Raw genomic sequence first — 14,182 nt, 5'->3', positions numbered from 1 at the left:
TAATCTTGGTTGAATTTTTCTTTAAAGTTAGAATATATCATTATGCAAAAAAGAGAAATGAAATACCTGATAATTAAGAAGCATATTAAAAAATCTGTTCTCCAACTGTTTTGAAATTTTAAAAGAAAAACTCCAATTTTTAATACAAAGGAAAACAAAAATTTGAGTGCATTTCCAATTCAGCATAAATTGTACATCCAAACGTTTCTTGGTGAGCATGACACACATTAAGGACCAACACAAAAGCTGAGGTCCTAAATGCCAGAATGGCAACCTGTGTGTGTTCACAGCAATAGTCTTCTTTTTCTAAAAGGTTTATTTGTTTTATTTGAAAGGCGAATTTGCGAAGAGAAGAAGAGAGAGACAGAGAATCTTCTATCTGCTGGTTCATTTCCCAATTGGCTATAATGGCCTGAGCTAAGCCATTCTGAAAGACAGGACCCAGGAGTTTCATCTGTGTCTCTCATATGGCTGCAGGAGACCAAGGAATTTACATCATCCTCCATTGTTTTTGCAGTCCATAAGCAGGGAGCTGCATGGAAGTGGAGCGGTTTGTATAAGAACTAACACCCATAGGACGCCGGCACTTGCAGGTAGAGGATTATTTTGCTGTGCCAATGTGCCAGCCCCCACAGCAATGTGTTAATGGGCTCTTTGTCAAACTGATCCTTTTAACTGTCTGCCATTCAAGTGCTTTGTTCATATTTTCACAGCTTGCTACTATAAAACCAAAGGCATAATTCTCTGGATTTGGAACTTTCAAAAACTTTTTCGATAGCCTAGTATTCTGGATAAATGTTTCACCAAAATTCTGCAGTTATAAAAACCACATAATTAGGAGCCTGTGCTGGGTATAGCAGGTAAAGCCACCACATGAAGCTCCCAGTATCCCATACAAACACTACTTCAAATGTCAGCTGTTCCACTTTCCATCTACCTTGCTGTTCATGTGTCTGGAAAAGCAGAAGATGGCCCAAATGCATGGGTCCCTGCACCCATACGAAGACCACGATGAATTTCCTGGCTGCTAGCTCCCAACTTGGGATCGGGTCATCTCCAGCTGTAGTGGGATTTTGGGGAGTGGATCAGTGGGTGGAAGACTCTTAATCTCTCCTTCTAACCCTATAAAAATCTATGTTTAAAAGAAAAATAAATAAAAACCTTCTTAAAAATAAATTAAAAAAAAAACTTTTCCAAAATAAGTGTAAAACACATAACTGGGGCCCGGCGGCGTGGCCTAGCGGCTAAAGTCCTCACCTTGAACACCCCGGGATCCCATATGGGCACCGGTTCTAATCCCGGAAGCTCCACTTCCCATCCAGCTCCCTGCTTGTAGCCTGGGAAAGCAGTCAAGGACGGCCCAATGCATTGGGACACTGCACCCGCATGGGAGACCCAGAAGAGGTTCCTGGTTCCCGGCTTCGGATCGGCGCGCACCGGCCCGTTGCAGCTCACTTGGGGAGTGAATCATCGGACGGAAGATCTTCCTCTCTGTCTCTCCTCCTCTCTGTATATCTGACTTTGTAATAAAATAAAATAAATCTTTAAAAAAAAACACATAACTGGAAGAAAAGCTCAAAAAAGATCAAGCAGAAAGGTTAACTTTCAGATTGTTCACTGATTCATCTTCTGGTGTGACAAAAGAAAAATTATGAAACTATCGTAAGTGACAGAGAAAAACAACAGGAGAAGACGACTTCGGATAGAATGCAGGAGAGAATGGAAATGAGAAAACAAAATGGAATACAACATCAAAGATGATCGGCTAAACTGAAGAGGAGACGATGGAACTAGAGAGGTATGGGCTCCCACAGGCAAAGGGAAGACTTGAGAGATTCCGGGCCTGGACAGGGGCTGAATGTGTGAGTTGCGGGGCTCCTAATATACAGCAAGGGAAAGCAGGTCTGGAAGCAGTAGGCTCTTTTCTAGTAGCAGACTAGAAAATCCGTGAATTGGACTAGGAAATCCCAGGGCCCTGAGTGAGGATTTGGGGCTTCCAATTCCAACAGCCAGTTTTGGAAACCTGAATAAAAGGGTGGGTCACCAAGAAGGTGTGGGGGACAGCTTTGTGGCATAGTAAATTCAGCTATTGCATCCAACAAGGACTCCAGGTCAAATGTCAGCGGCTCCACTTCTGATCCAGCTCCTTGCTAATGTGCCTGGGGAAGCAGCAGAAGATTGTACAAATGCTTGGGCTCATGTTCCCATGTGAGAAACCCAGAAGCTCTCTCTTTCTCTCTCTGTAATTATAATTTTTTAAAAAGAAGTTATGGCCCACTCACACATGGCCATAAAGGAGGGAGGAAGGCAGAGCACATCATACATTGCTTATCAAATTGCAGCCATTCTAGGATGCAGTATAAATATACTGATGTATATCATGTTTGGTAAGACATTTTATAAAAGTAGTAGATACAAGTGCAGGAAATTCTCTGTTTAATAATGTTTAGAAACAGCAGTCTTTGCAGTGTCTCAAAGCACACATCAGAGGGACTGGTGCATGTCCTGAGTGCTCTACATCTCCTCCAGCTCCCGGCTTATGTACTGCAAAAACAGGGAAGGATGGACGGCTCAAGGCCTTGAACCCCTGCAACAACGTGGAAAACACGGCTCCTGGCTCTAGATTAGCTCAACTCCGGCCTTTGAGGCCACCTAGGGAGGGAACTCAAGCATGAGAAAAAAATTTGTCTTTGTAAATTCTCCTTTCAAATTAAGACAAATTAAATTTCTCTAATTAAATTTTCAAATTAAAAATGTTTCAAATTAAAACAGATAAATCTTAAATATGCACCTACAAAAATTCTCCTTTCAAATTAAAACAAATAAGCTTAAATTTATTTATTTATTTATTTATTTATTCATTTATTTATTTATTTATTTATTTATTTATTTATCAAGGGTTCCTCTGCATCTGAGAATAGCATCTCCAGCTGTACTGTGCAGAACTGTTGAAATTATTATCTCTCTCTATCTCCCTTTCTCTCTTTCTCTCTCTCTCTCTCTCTCTCTCTCTCTCTCTCTATATATATATATATATATATATATATATATATATATATATCTGTATATAGTATAATGTCCAAGGGAAATTAGTAACAGCTCTTTAAAACAAGAAGGTACAAAATCAAAAATTAGCATGCTATCACTATAGTTAAAAACGAGAGTAAGTGCATTTGCTTTGCTTTCTTTGTAGTTGTAAATAAGTTAAGATTTTTTTTCACAAAATATCTTTATTGAATAATGTTAGGAATTAAATAATCATTTTTTCATAGTAAGTAAATCAGCTACCACTATCATATCTTCAAAACGCAATTATGGAGTACAATTTTTCCTTTCTGAACAAAGACATACTTAATTTCCACTAGGGTAAAGGAGACATTATGTTGATTTTTTTTTTTTTTGTCAAAACATAAGATTTGGGTATCTTGGAGCAAACAATTCAATGTCATAACCTATATATATTTTTCTCTCCCATAGAAATGATTCATTTGAACATATGCTACGAATGGTCAGATTTCCTCTAAATTCAGTAATTCTGGATTTTATGGCTTATTCAGTAAGTTAGGCACCGGGATATGTATTAAGAATACAAATATGAAACCAAAATCATTTCTAATCTTAAAGAATTCCTCCAGTTGGCAATTATGAGTCAGTTCTCAGTGGACAATAATCTGGTGGAATTAAGTCACATTTTCTGTAATGTGCAAAGCTCTAGTCAACTATTATGGTGTTTATTTTTAGGCTCTACAAAATATGCCTCATCTCTGACCCCACAGATTTTAATCAATGATACTTAATCATTGTTTACTACCAGCCAGGCCCTGTTCTAGGGCCTGTATTTATCCTAATCCACATAATCTTTTCATCAATCCTATCAAATAAACACTATTCATAGCTCTGTTACATGGAGAAGTTGCATTAGTTATATCTGCCTTGCTAGAAAGGCCAGCTGGGACATGAGCTTTGGTCATCTGGCACCACAGTCTGGGATTTCAAACCCTAGATATGCTGTGTCTTGAGCAGGTTTCAGAAATTTCTCTTGGGGCTTACTCTCTGCTCAACATGCCTTTGTCAGGTAAGCCAGGTAGGGAATATCACTGGAACCATGGAGCTCCACTGAGAAATCCTGCTGGCCAAGTCTCTTCTACTCCTCTCTCTAATCCACAGCCTTGCCCCATGCTTAGCTCCCACCAATTCCAAGGGCCATACCGATGCCTCACTTTTGAAAGTGTTCCCTGACTGCTAACCTGCAATGTCAATAGGGTAGATTAGACAAATCCTAGGAAAAAAAAAACACAGCCAGAGGTCACGCACAAGGTCTTCAAAGTGTTAACACAAGGGCGAAGCAGACTTGGTACTCAATGTCTCTTCCAGGACTCTGATCAAGAGTCCCTGGAACAACTTCCATGTTTTGTTTTAGTTTCTTTAGTTGAAAGGCAGAGTGACAGAAAAACAAACACAGACAGAGCAAATGTGTAAATGTGTGTGTGTGTGTGTGTGTGTGAGAGAGAGAGAGAGAGAGAGAGAGAGACTCTTGTACTTGCTAGTTCACTCTGCAAATGTATGCCAGTGCCACAAATGGTAGCTTAACCCACTGGCCCATAATACCATCTCCCTAAAATTGTAAAACTGAGTTCCTCTCTCCGCTGATCTTGCAGGCACCAGCCACCACTCTGTGACTTTCATGTACCTGCCTTGTTTTCTCGTATGACAGAAGCAGCAGTGGGTAGAATCCCTACAGAATCCTCAACATCTCGTTGGCCAAGTCTCCAATAAACATCCAGAACATTTTTTGCCCAATCCTTTTATCGAGAATTATTTCTCAGGCTAGAGAGTTCACATACTGGCCAAAACCTGACTAGTTTAAATCCTTAAAAGAAAGATAAATTAAGCTAACAGATCATTTTAAAATATTTTTGTAGTGTGGCTGAGGCCATTTCTTCATATCTAGGTGGACTAGAACAGTTTCAGATTTCAAGCTCTTTAAAGGATGAGATGTTTTAAACTGACTGGTGTCCAGGCCTGTACTGTACCCCATAAGTGCGAGAAGGCATATATGACATGCCATGGTAATGGGTTTGCAAATACTTTGAAGATTCTCCACACCCCAGTGGTGTGTATTTTCTCTGACTATTCATAGTATGTTCACTAATATTCACTAAGATATTATGGATATTTTCCAACTTGTATATATCTAAAAGAAAAGTAGAGACTACATCTAGTGAAGAAAGCCCTAAGGGGTTTCAGTGGGTCCAGACACGCTGTTCCAATTGGTGGCAGTATCTGTGCCAATGGTGCATTCTCCACGGACTCCCCATCAGGTTTTCTGATGAGGCTGCATGAAAAAGCAGTAGAAGATCCCCACAGCAACACTCTCATAGCCACAACTGCATTTTTCTAGACAAAGGTGAGTGTGGGGCAGGATAATTGCACTGCGAGAATGCTACCCTCCCTTGTGTCATGTGCAGAGTTTTGGTTCATGCCACCTGGAGCGTGGAGCTGCTGTCATCAGGTTTTGAAATGACAGATCACTTTATTAAATACTCTGTGGGGCAGTTTTCTTGATTGTGGACATGATCCCTTAATGATTAACCACATTCCCACAGGACATTTGGAGGACTTCTTGTGACCGAAGAAGATGAGGCAACACTGAACAAATGTGCACTCGTTCATGTTTTAAAATCCCACGATTTTTATTCTCCTTACCTTGCACATTGGTTTATGGAAGCTGGGTAGGGACAAGGGACTGCAGGAAAGACGTTGACTCTTTTCACTTAATTTAATGGTGTGCACATGAAATATCTGGCATTATTCAAACTAGGGACAAGGAGAGGATAAGTCAAGACCAGGGCAGATCCCTCCTCAGGGAGCTGTTCCCTTAAAGCAGCATGTGCAGTGAGCTGACAGCGAGGTGTGTAGGTGGTTGCTGCAGCACCATGGAGATACATAGACCCGGTGACTGTGCTGGATTCAGGAGATCAAAAAGGCTGCACAGAGGAAGTGGCGTCTAAGTGAAGCTGAGTGATGAGTCAGAGCTGGCTAGGTGAAGGGGAGGCAGGTGACTGTGGGTCAACAACATTCAAGCCAGAGGAAATAGGCAGAGAGTAGACCTGCTGGTTCATGAATGTCATTCCAGATTTAAAACTAATCCCTATTACTTGTTGCTCAAACCACATAGTCAGTTTTGTATTCCCTTAGCTCTTTTAACCCAGTGTCTTTAGTCTGAATGTCATCTTACAGCTGAGAAAACTCTATGCTCATTAAGTACAGTACACAGCATTCACTAAGAAAACAAAACTACTGAGAAGGTGGTATAAAATAAACATCTGTAAAACTTTAGCAATATCTCAGCAAGAAGAGATAGAACAGAAGGCCACTGTCTTTGACAGCTGAAACAAAGGCAACAACGAAACTGAAGTCAGTGCGACTTTAACCAGACAGCATCACGTGAGGATGCAAGAATAACTGCAGGTAAGCCTCAGTCCGCGGCTCCAAAGCTGAACTTTAGCCCAGAGAGAATAGGACTAACTACAGGACGGAACACATAGCCATCTCCACTGGTCTTCCAATTTCCCCTTCCTTCTTGCCTCCGAGGCCATCAGTTGTCTTTTTTTTGCCTCACAACACGTGGTTTTTTGTTTGTTTTGTTTTTTTACCTTATCAAACACTAACTGGTTGATTCACCCACAATCTTTCACTCTTCTGTATTCAGCCCAAGACTGCTGATTTCTCCAGTGAGCAAAGCTTTAGATACGAAGGAAAAGGGGAAGACCCTGCATTGTGACTGACTCGTGGAGGAGTGAGGAGACTATGACAGCAGCACAGGCATCGTGAGCAGACCGTGGGCTCACCTGTGGCGAAGACGACATTCCGTGAGACCAGACGGTGCTCCACAATGGAGAACTGTGGGAGTTCAATCCTTTCCACGCCAGTGACAGCCTTGTCCCCACCACGCCAGTAAAATTCAATGTCATCTGTGGTGTAACCATCTGCCAAGAGAGAGAAGGAGGGGCATGGGTACGTGACACGTCATTGCTTTGTGAAAATGTGTGGCTAAGGACATTGCCATGAATAAAATGGAAGTTAAAGCTGAGCCATGTTTGAAGCAGATAGTTTAACCTGCTTATCTACTAGCAGTACCATCTAAGACCTAACTTTCAGACAAGCTTGTGTTGCCTCTACTCTTTGTACCTGCTGGTGTTGAAGACTGGAGAAGTTATGGAAGCCAGATGCTCTGATGGGAGTTTTGTCTGCAAAATGGAACTTTAGACCTGGCCCAGATGTCACAGAGAAGTACATTTAAAACATCTTAGAATCAATGAACAAGATATTTGTAGGGGAAAATACGATGTCAAGTATCAGAATTTCTGAAGAAGAAACTCATCTCAAAGGCTACTGGAAAGTAGAAAGACAGAGTAAATTTAACCAGCGACATCCTCTGAATTCTGGGGTTGTATTGTCTACTGTTCCTGGCCATGAGGCTGGTCAACTTTAGCAATGTCTTTTATTGAGACACTCCTAATTCTTACAGCATTGAGCAAACTGCTCTCAGATAAGGGATGAGCATAAACTGGGTTATAGCTCTAAAGTCAGCCCACGCCATAGAATTCATGTCAATTTGTTAGTCAACAAGTACGTCTGGAGAATGAGCACACATGACAACAATGTGCAGCACTACTTGCAATACTCAGGAATCTCCTAAAAGATTAGCCAAACTTAATGAGTAAGACAGACTAAAGCACAGATCTGGAGAAAACGATAAGCTGAATACAATAGAACCATTTGTCTCAACATAAAGCACCACAAAAAGGTAGACATACGGTTCCTACTAGACACACAGACAAAAAACAAAAAGTCGCAGAACTGACTGCTCCGCACAACTTGCTAGTCCTGTCTGATGTCCTGTTTGTGAGCATCAGGGCAGTAACACCTAAGGTCTGCTCCTTTCTTTCTGATTTCTTTATATTCTATTGTTGCCTGACAATTACAACAATCTTTAACAAAGCACACAACTTTTACCATGACATTCTTCTGCTTAACTCAAGCAACAAATCCAAATTCCCTATAAGGAATGCACAGTCCCATATAACTTGTCCCTAAAAGCCTCCACTTCTAGGTCCAGCATGATAGCCTAACAGCTGAAGTTCTCGCCTTGCACATGCCAGGATACCTTATAGGTGCCTGTTCGTGTTCCAGCCATGCTGCTTCCCATCTAGCTCCTTGCTTATAGCCTAGGAAAGTAGTTGAGGATAGTTCAAGGCCTTGGGACCCTGTACCCACGTGGGAAATCCAGAGGAGGTGCCTGGCTCCTAGCTACTGGCTTTGGATTGGGTCAGCTCTGGCTGTTGTGGTCACATGGGGAGTGAATCAGCAGATGGAACATCTGACTCTCTGTCTCTTCTCCTCTCTGTATATCTGATTTTCAAAAAATAAATAAATAAATAAATAAATGATAAATAAATAAATAAATAAATCTTTTTTAAAGAGCCTCCACTCCCATGCTCACTCAGCCCATGTTATGGGCCTTGTCTTATAGTTCACACAGGCTGCTGTGTACCAGGGCTTCTGAGCTCTCTGATTGGACCTACATTGAGACCTTCATAGAGCTCATTCTTCATTGCATTTTCTTATTGACACAGACAGAACTTTCCAATTCCACTTGTCACTCTTTTACCAGATTTTATATTCTTCAAGTCATCTATAACTGTGCCTCATCTAATCGTATACTGTCATTTCTGAATTCTAAGTTCCACAAGGCTGGCAAAGTGTCTCTGTTCTCAGTATATCCCTGAGCTTACAACAGCAGCTTCCTAGAGTTGGTGTTTAGTAAGCATCTGATGACCAACGAATATTATATCATACTTAGAAACAAAGCCCATCTTTCTGCTGTCCATTTTTCTTGCACAGATACACATAATCAAACCAGCAGAAAATTAAGAAAATCTTTTTTTTATTATTTTGGAACTGTTTTAACCATTGGTTCTCTGCTAGGGAAAGGCCTCACATTCTGACAGAATATTATGTCAGACCTTCCTGCTCATCATCCATGGCAGCAACATATCACAGGATAGAATGCACACTCTCGGAAGGCATTCCATGTATTCCCAGACAGTTGGGATAGCAGCCGCTTCTCTACTTAGATTCCACAATTTGCTTTCCTGAAACATCCACTATTCTATTGCAGTTATGACCTCTGGCAATAGAGAAACCACTGAACTTTCTAGGACAGTGCTTCAGCTATGAAAAATGCATCAACTTTACCCCAAGTCTTCTGTCCTTTACGGAAAAGATCCCCAGATAAATTATGTACATAATAGTAATGTTGGTGGAAATGAAGGCACAGTGGGGCCAACTTCATTCACCACCAATTTCCCCACACATTTATCTACAAAGACATTCAAATCTTGCTGTAAGTGCCTATCAAGTGACAGTGCAAGTCGAATTACTTACCCAGTAAAAAATTTGCTATGTTGTCAAGCCTCAACCCAACTGCATCCAAATATAAGCCAGTCTATATAACTGGCCAACATAAATAACAATACCAACCTCTGAGTCTAACAAGAGGTGAAGTTTGGATCTCAGAAGGGTGGCTGTTTGTTAAATATTATAGATACAGTTCTCCAGTTCTCCTCCTACACCTACAAGTACTCAACACTGAATTATTAGTAAAGTGTCTGAATACTCTTCAAATTGAAGAAAATTAACAAGATCAGAAACAGTTTTCTTGTAAGGCCAGCATTGTAAAGAAAAACAAATTTTACCCCTACTGCCCAGGGTCCCAGAAGTTCAGGCACTCACACATAATGAACTACAAGTAAAAAAACTGTATTTCATTGTCTGGTCTCCTATTGAATGGACTGAGATGCACAGCATTGATAGAAAGAGAGATAGATGGATAGATAGATACATAGATAGATAGATTTAAGCATAGCTGATTTAAGAGCTCCTTGGACTCTCTCTCCTATGTCTCCTCAGTATGGCAGTGCATCTGTATAGTGAAAAATTAATCCTCTAATTTTAAAGACAGTTAAAAAGATGTCAAGAAAATTAGGGTGCCTTGTTAAAGATGTTAACCAATAACATAAGGACCTAAAACACAATGTGGAGGAAAACGCAACCCAGACACAGATACACACAGCTTTCAATCTCCAAAGTGCAGTTCTGTTCATCCAGCGGATATCTTCTGAGGTCCATCATGCAGGCTGCTGTGGTGGTAATTCTGAAATACAGAAGGATGGGAGATGTTACCGATGGTATGAAACTTGCAGCAGGTAAACCACAAGCCAAACCACATGTAGAATCTCTTTTCCTAGAGGTAACCCAACTAAACAACACTCACAATCTATACTGAGAACCTTGAATGACAAAGTCTTCTATATGCTAAAAACCAGGTTTAATAAGAAAAACAACACAAACAGTATTATTCAAAAACATCTTATTTACAAATTACAATTGTATATTTTTATAGTCTATGCACAATGTTTTGAAGTATCTCTACACTGTAGGTGGCTGAATTGAGTTGATTAACATATGTATTATCTCACATAATTATGCCCTGTTTTGTAGATCTAAGACCAACTTAGCAATTTTTCAACTAAACAGTACGTTACTATCAACTGTAGTTACTAGGTTGGCCCAAAAACAGAAAATCATTTTTTCTTATCTGAAAGGTATATTTACAGAAAAAGAGAGAGAGAGAGAGAGAGAGAGAGAGAAATTTTGCATCTGATGGTTCACTCCCTTAGTGGCCACAACAGCTGAAGCTGAGCTGATCTAAAGCTAGGAGCCCAGGACCCAGGAGTCAGAAGCCAGGAGCTTGGTTTCACCTCTCCCAAATCGGTGCAGGGACCCAAGCACTTGAGCCAACCTCCACTGCTTTCCCAGGTCATCCCAGGGACCTGGACGAGTAACAGAGCAACTAGGACTAGAATTGGCATATTCTGGCACAATAGGCAGAGAATTAGTCTAATGATCCACTACGTTTCCTTCCACAAAAATCACTTAAAATCTTATAATGTTATTTATGGAGCCATACTGACTTTGGACAATCAAGGGTTTCTAACGTAATTGTTAACTTCAGGTCTGGTGCTGTCTCCTTATTTAATGGCTCTCTATACTCTCTAGTACAAGGAACTCGTAAGAGGAACAACACTGCTGAATTAAGACCTCAGTTATTTCATATCCATGAACAACATTAAAATAGCTGCATTTTTGGGACCAGTACCGTGAGATAGGCTAATCCTGTGTCTATACCATTGGCATCCCATATGAGCACAGATTTCTGTTTCAGCTATGGCACTTCTGATCTAAATCCCTGCTTGTGGCCTGGGAAAGCAGTGGAGAATGATTCAAGTCCTTGGGCCTCTGCACCCACATGGGATATCTGGAAGAAGCTCCTGGCTTCAGATCAGTGCAGCTCTGGCCATTGCAGCTGGTTGGGAAGTGATAGAAGCTGATACAAGCTCTCTCTCTTTCTCTCTTTCTGTGTTTCTAATTCTATCTTTCAAATAAAACATTTTAAAATCTTTTTTTAAAAAGGAAGCATATAGGGAGGTTAACTTTTAAAAAATGTAGCTGCACAGTAACTGGTCACACTGCGTATCAGTGGCTTAACCTGATGTCTCCCAGTGCCAGCCCATCAGTTCTTGGGTTTCTACATCTTGTAGTCTTTCCTGTGAATATTCACAAGAACCTGATTAATACTTTAAGTAACATGCACAAGTCTTGACCTATCAACAACCAAAAACAAACAAACAAACAAACCTAAGCTAGCACCAATCATGAGAGGCTTGTCTCATTTAACCTAAATGCATGCTCTGTTAAGCATCAGACCAAAAGAAAGTTCTACTCTTCAGTGATGGTGAGGAGTGAGAGAAAATATCAACAAATTTGAAAGAGGTCAATAATACTTTTTTATATACAAATGACATGCATGCCATATGAACATACACTATATATCCTATACCAATGATGAAAAACGGCTTTTCCAAATGTTGTAACATTTTCAATTATCCTTGGGTGGACTTAGGGTGGACATTGCATTTTGTCTTCAAAAAGCAACACAAAGGTCTGGAGTTCATTTTTTTTTCAACATCTGATTTTTCTAGCCAACTAAAACTCCAGCCTCAGACTTTTTAAGTTTGGCATACTTACAGGCCGACTGACATCCCAACATCCCCACAAAATGCCTATAACGCAGAATTAGAGTACAGCTCTGCTAAAATCATATGATTGTATGAGGAAAAGAAAAAGACCTCTATTGGAAATGTTGAAAATTTTTCATTTTTTCTACTTATTTTCCCAATTATTCACTTGTACAGTCAATCACTGAGATTACTGCTGCTTACTTTGCTTTCTTATACATTCTATAAAACACATGACATACACACAAACACACAGACACTATCACGCTCAAATTGGTGACATCACATGCAGCAGATTCACACCTATTGGGACAATGTAGACTGTTTCGTGGAAATTCCTTTCAGGAAAACAGGAACATGAAGCTAGAGAAATTAGTGGGAATATGCACTTCCATAACCAAAGGAAGTACTTTTTCCACAGCACAACGGTTTTCCTCATCTTCTCGTTCTGATAGAATCCTGAATGCATGAAGGAGTTCCCTTTTGTCACTTAAGAACAGGTAGAAAACATCTGCTCATTGCTTTGCATTTGGAAGAATAACCACCCCCCCCAGGAAAAAAAAAAAAAAACACCTCTTCGGATTAGAGAGGAAGACATCACAGCCCACTGGCACTGCAACAGATAAGCCCAGAGGTGAAGAAGCAAAGTAGGAAGAAGCTCTGATGGGCTGCTGGGACAAACGCCAAGCAAAGAGTGGGCAGTAAGGAAAGGAAAGAGTAACCAAGCAAGCTGTGCAGCACTGCCAGAAACCCTCTTTTGGTTATAAAAGCCTCACCCAAGCTGCATAAGTGTATGCCAAGCTTGGAGAATGGACTCTGAGTCAGTGCAGTCGTGCAAATTGGCCAGCACATCTTAGTGAATGGAGGACCACCAAAGGTAACTAAACACCAGTGACATCTGGGATTGATTTGTGCAACTCCCACAGTTGCATACAACTTTGAGATTTTCCCTGACTTTTTTTTTTCAACCTATGAGGACTACTGTATTATAAATATCTAGTCCCACTTCTCAAGTCTATGTGAACTGGAGAATTCTGCTGCTATTTCTAAGAGTGAAGACAACCTGTTGAGGTAAAACATAATGGGCTTCAGGGTCTCTCTTATTTTATTCTTCAGTACTTCTTTTCTAGTTTTTCTTTCTCCAGTTGTTTGCTTTTTGTTTTGTTAGTGTGAGACAGCAATGCTTAGAGTCAATAGCTCCAATGTATATTGCCGACATAAAAACAGAAAAAGGTAGGGGTAATATAATAGGAGATACGCCTATACTGAATATACTCCTTTTTAAAATAAATAGTCATATTTTGAAGGCAGAAAAGCACAAAATAAAACCAGAGAAAAAGAACACAAATGGAGAGATACTAAAGTTACGGGTAAACAAAGTGGTGAGGCTTATCATCCTCGTGTCTAGGACAGAAAACAGCTAGTCACATAAAAACTTTACCTAATACTGACTGAGCACTTTCTGTAACACGAACTGAGCCACTGGAAAACAGAAACAGCAATTCAAATCCAGAGAATTTGAATTTTGCACTGCAATATGTCTTCAGACCTCATTTACTTTAGAATGTATGAAAGATGCTCAGCATTCACAATTCAGAAACTGTGGTTGTTCTTACTTTAGATAAAGAGAAACATGGTAGAAAAGTTTAAAGATTAGATTGATAATGATGTTGATGTCAATGACGGATATTTAGATAAAAAGATATATAGATAGATAATACAGAGACAAAACTGGCATCACTCAAAATCATGTTAATGATGTTTTAAATTTTATTGAGAAATTGAGGAATCTTGTTACAATTCAGGTTCCATGTCAGAACTGGGGGAGGGGTCTATGATTTATATTTCCAAGATGATGCTAACAGGTGATATTGGTTGTCCAGGAACCATATGTTGAGTACAAAAGAGAAGAAAAACTTGTAAAACTTTCCCAAAATCAGAGGAATAAAAAATAAATATAAACAATAAATTTTTAAAAACCCTGAAAACAGAGAAAGGATGACAGAGAGGAGATAAAATGAGTATATAACTAAGCTTTA

General features: G+C 40.0%; 1 protein-coding gene across 2 annotated transcripts in view; it reads right to left on the bottom strand.

Annotated features, from left to right (window-relative positions):
• The window catches only part of GABRB3 (gamma-aminobutyric acid type A receptor subunit beta3), a 214,533-nt gene that overhangs the window by 27,989 nt on the left and 172,362 nt on the right, over nucleotides 1–14,182 (bottom strand). For both annotated transcript variants that reach the window (XM_058666520.1, XM_004597601.4), the window contains exons 5-6: nucleotides 10,137–10,219; nucleotides 6,852–6,989 (exon numbers count right to left, since the gene is read on the bottom strand). In XM_058666520.1, the coding sequence (XP_058522503.1) occupies nucleotides 6,852–6,989; nucleotides 10,137–10,219 (221 nt within the window). The remainder of the gene's footprint in view (nucleotides 1–6,851; nucleotides 6,990–10,136; nucleotides 10,220–14,182) is intronic.

The sequence above is a fragment of the Ochotona princeps genome, chromosome 6 (assembly GCF_030435755.1).
Source record: "Ochotona princeps isolate mOchPri1 chromosome 6, mOchPri1.hap1, whole genome shotgun sequence".
NCBI lineage: Eukaryota > Metazoa > Chordata > Mammalia > Lagomorpha > Ochotonidae > Ochotona > Ochotona princeps.
Note: the sequence above shows the minus strand (reverse complement) of the source record. Positions and strands in the feature narration are given on the sequence as shown.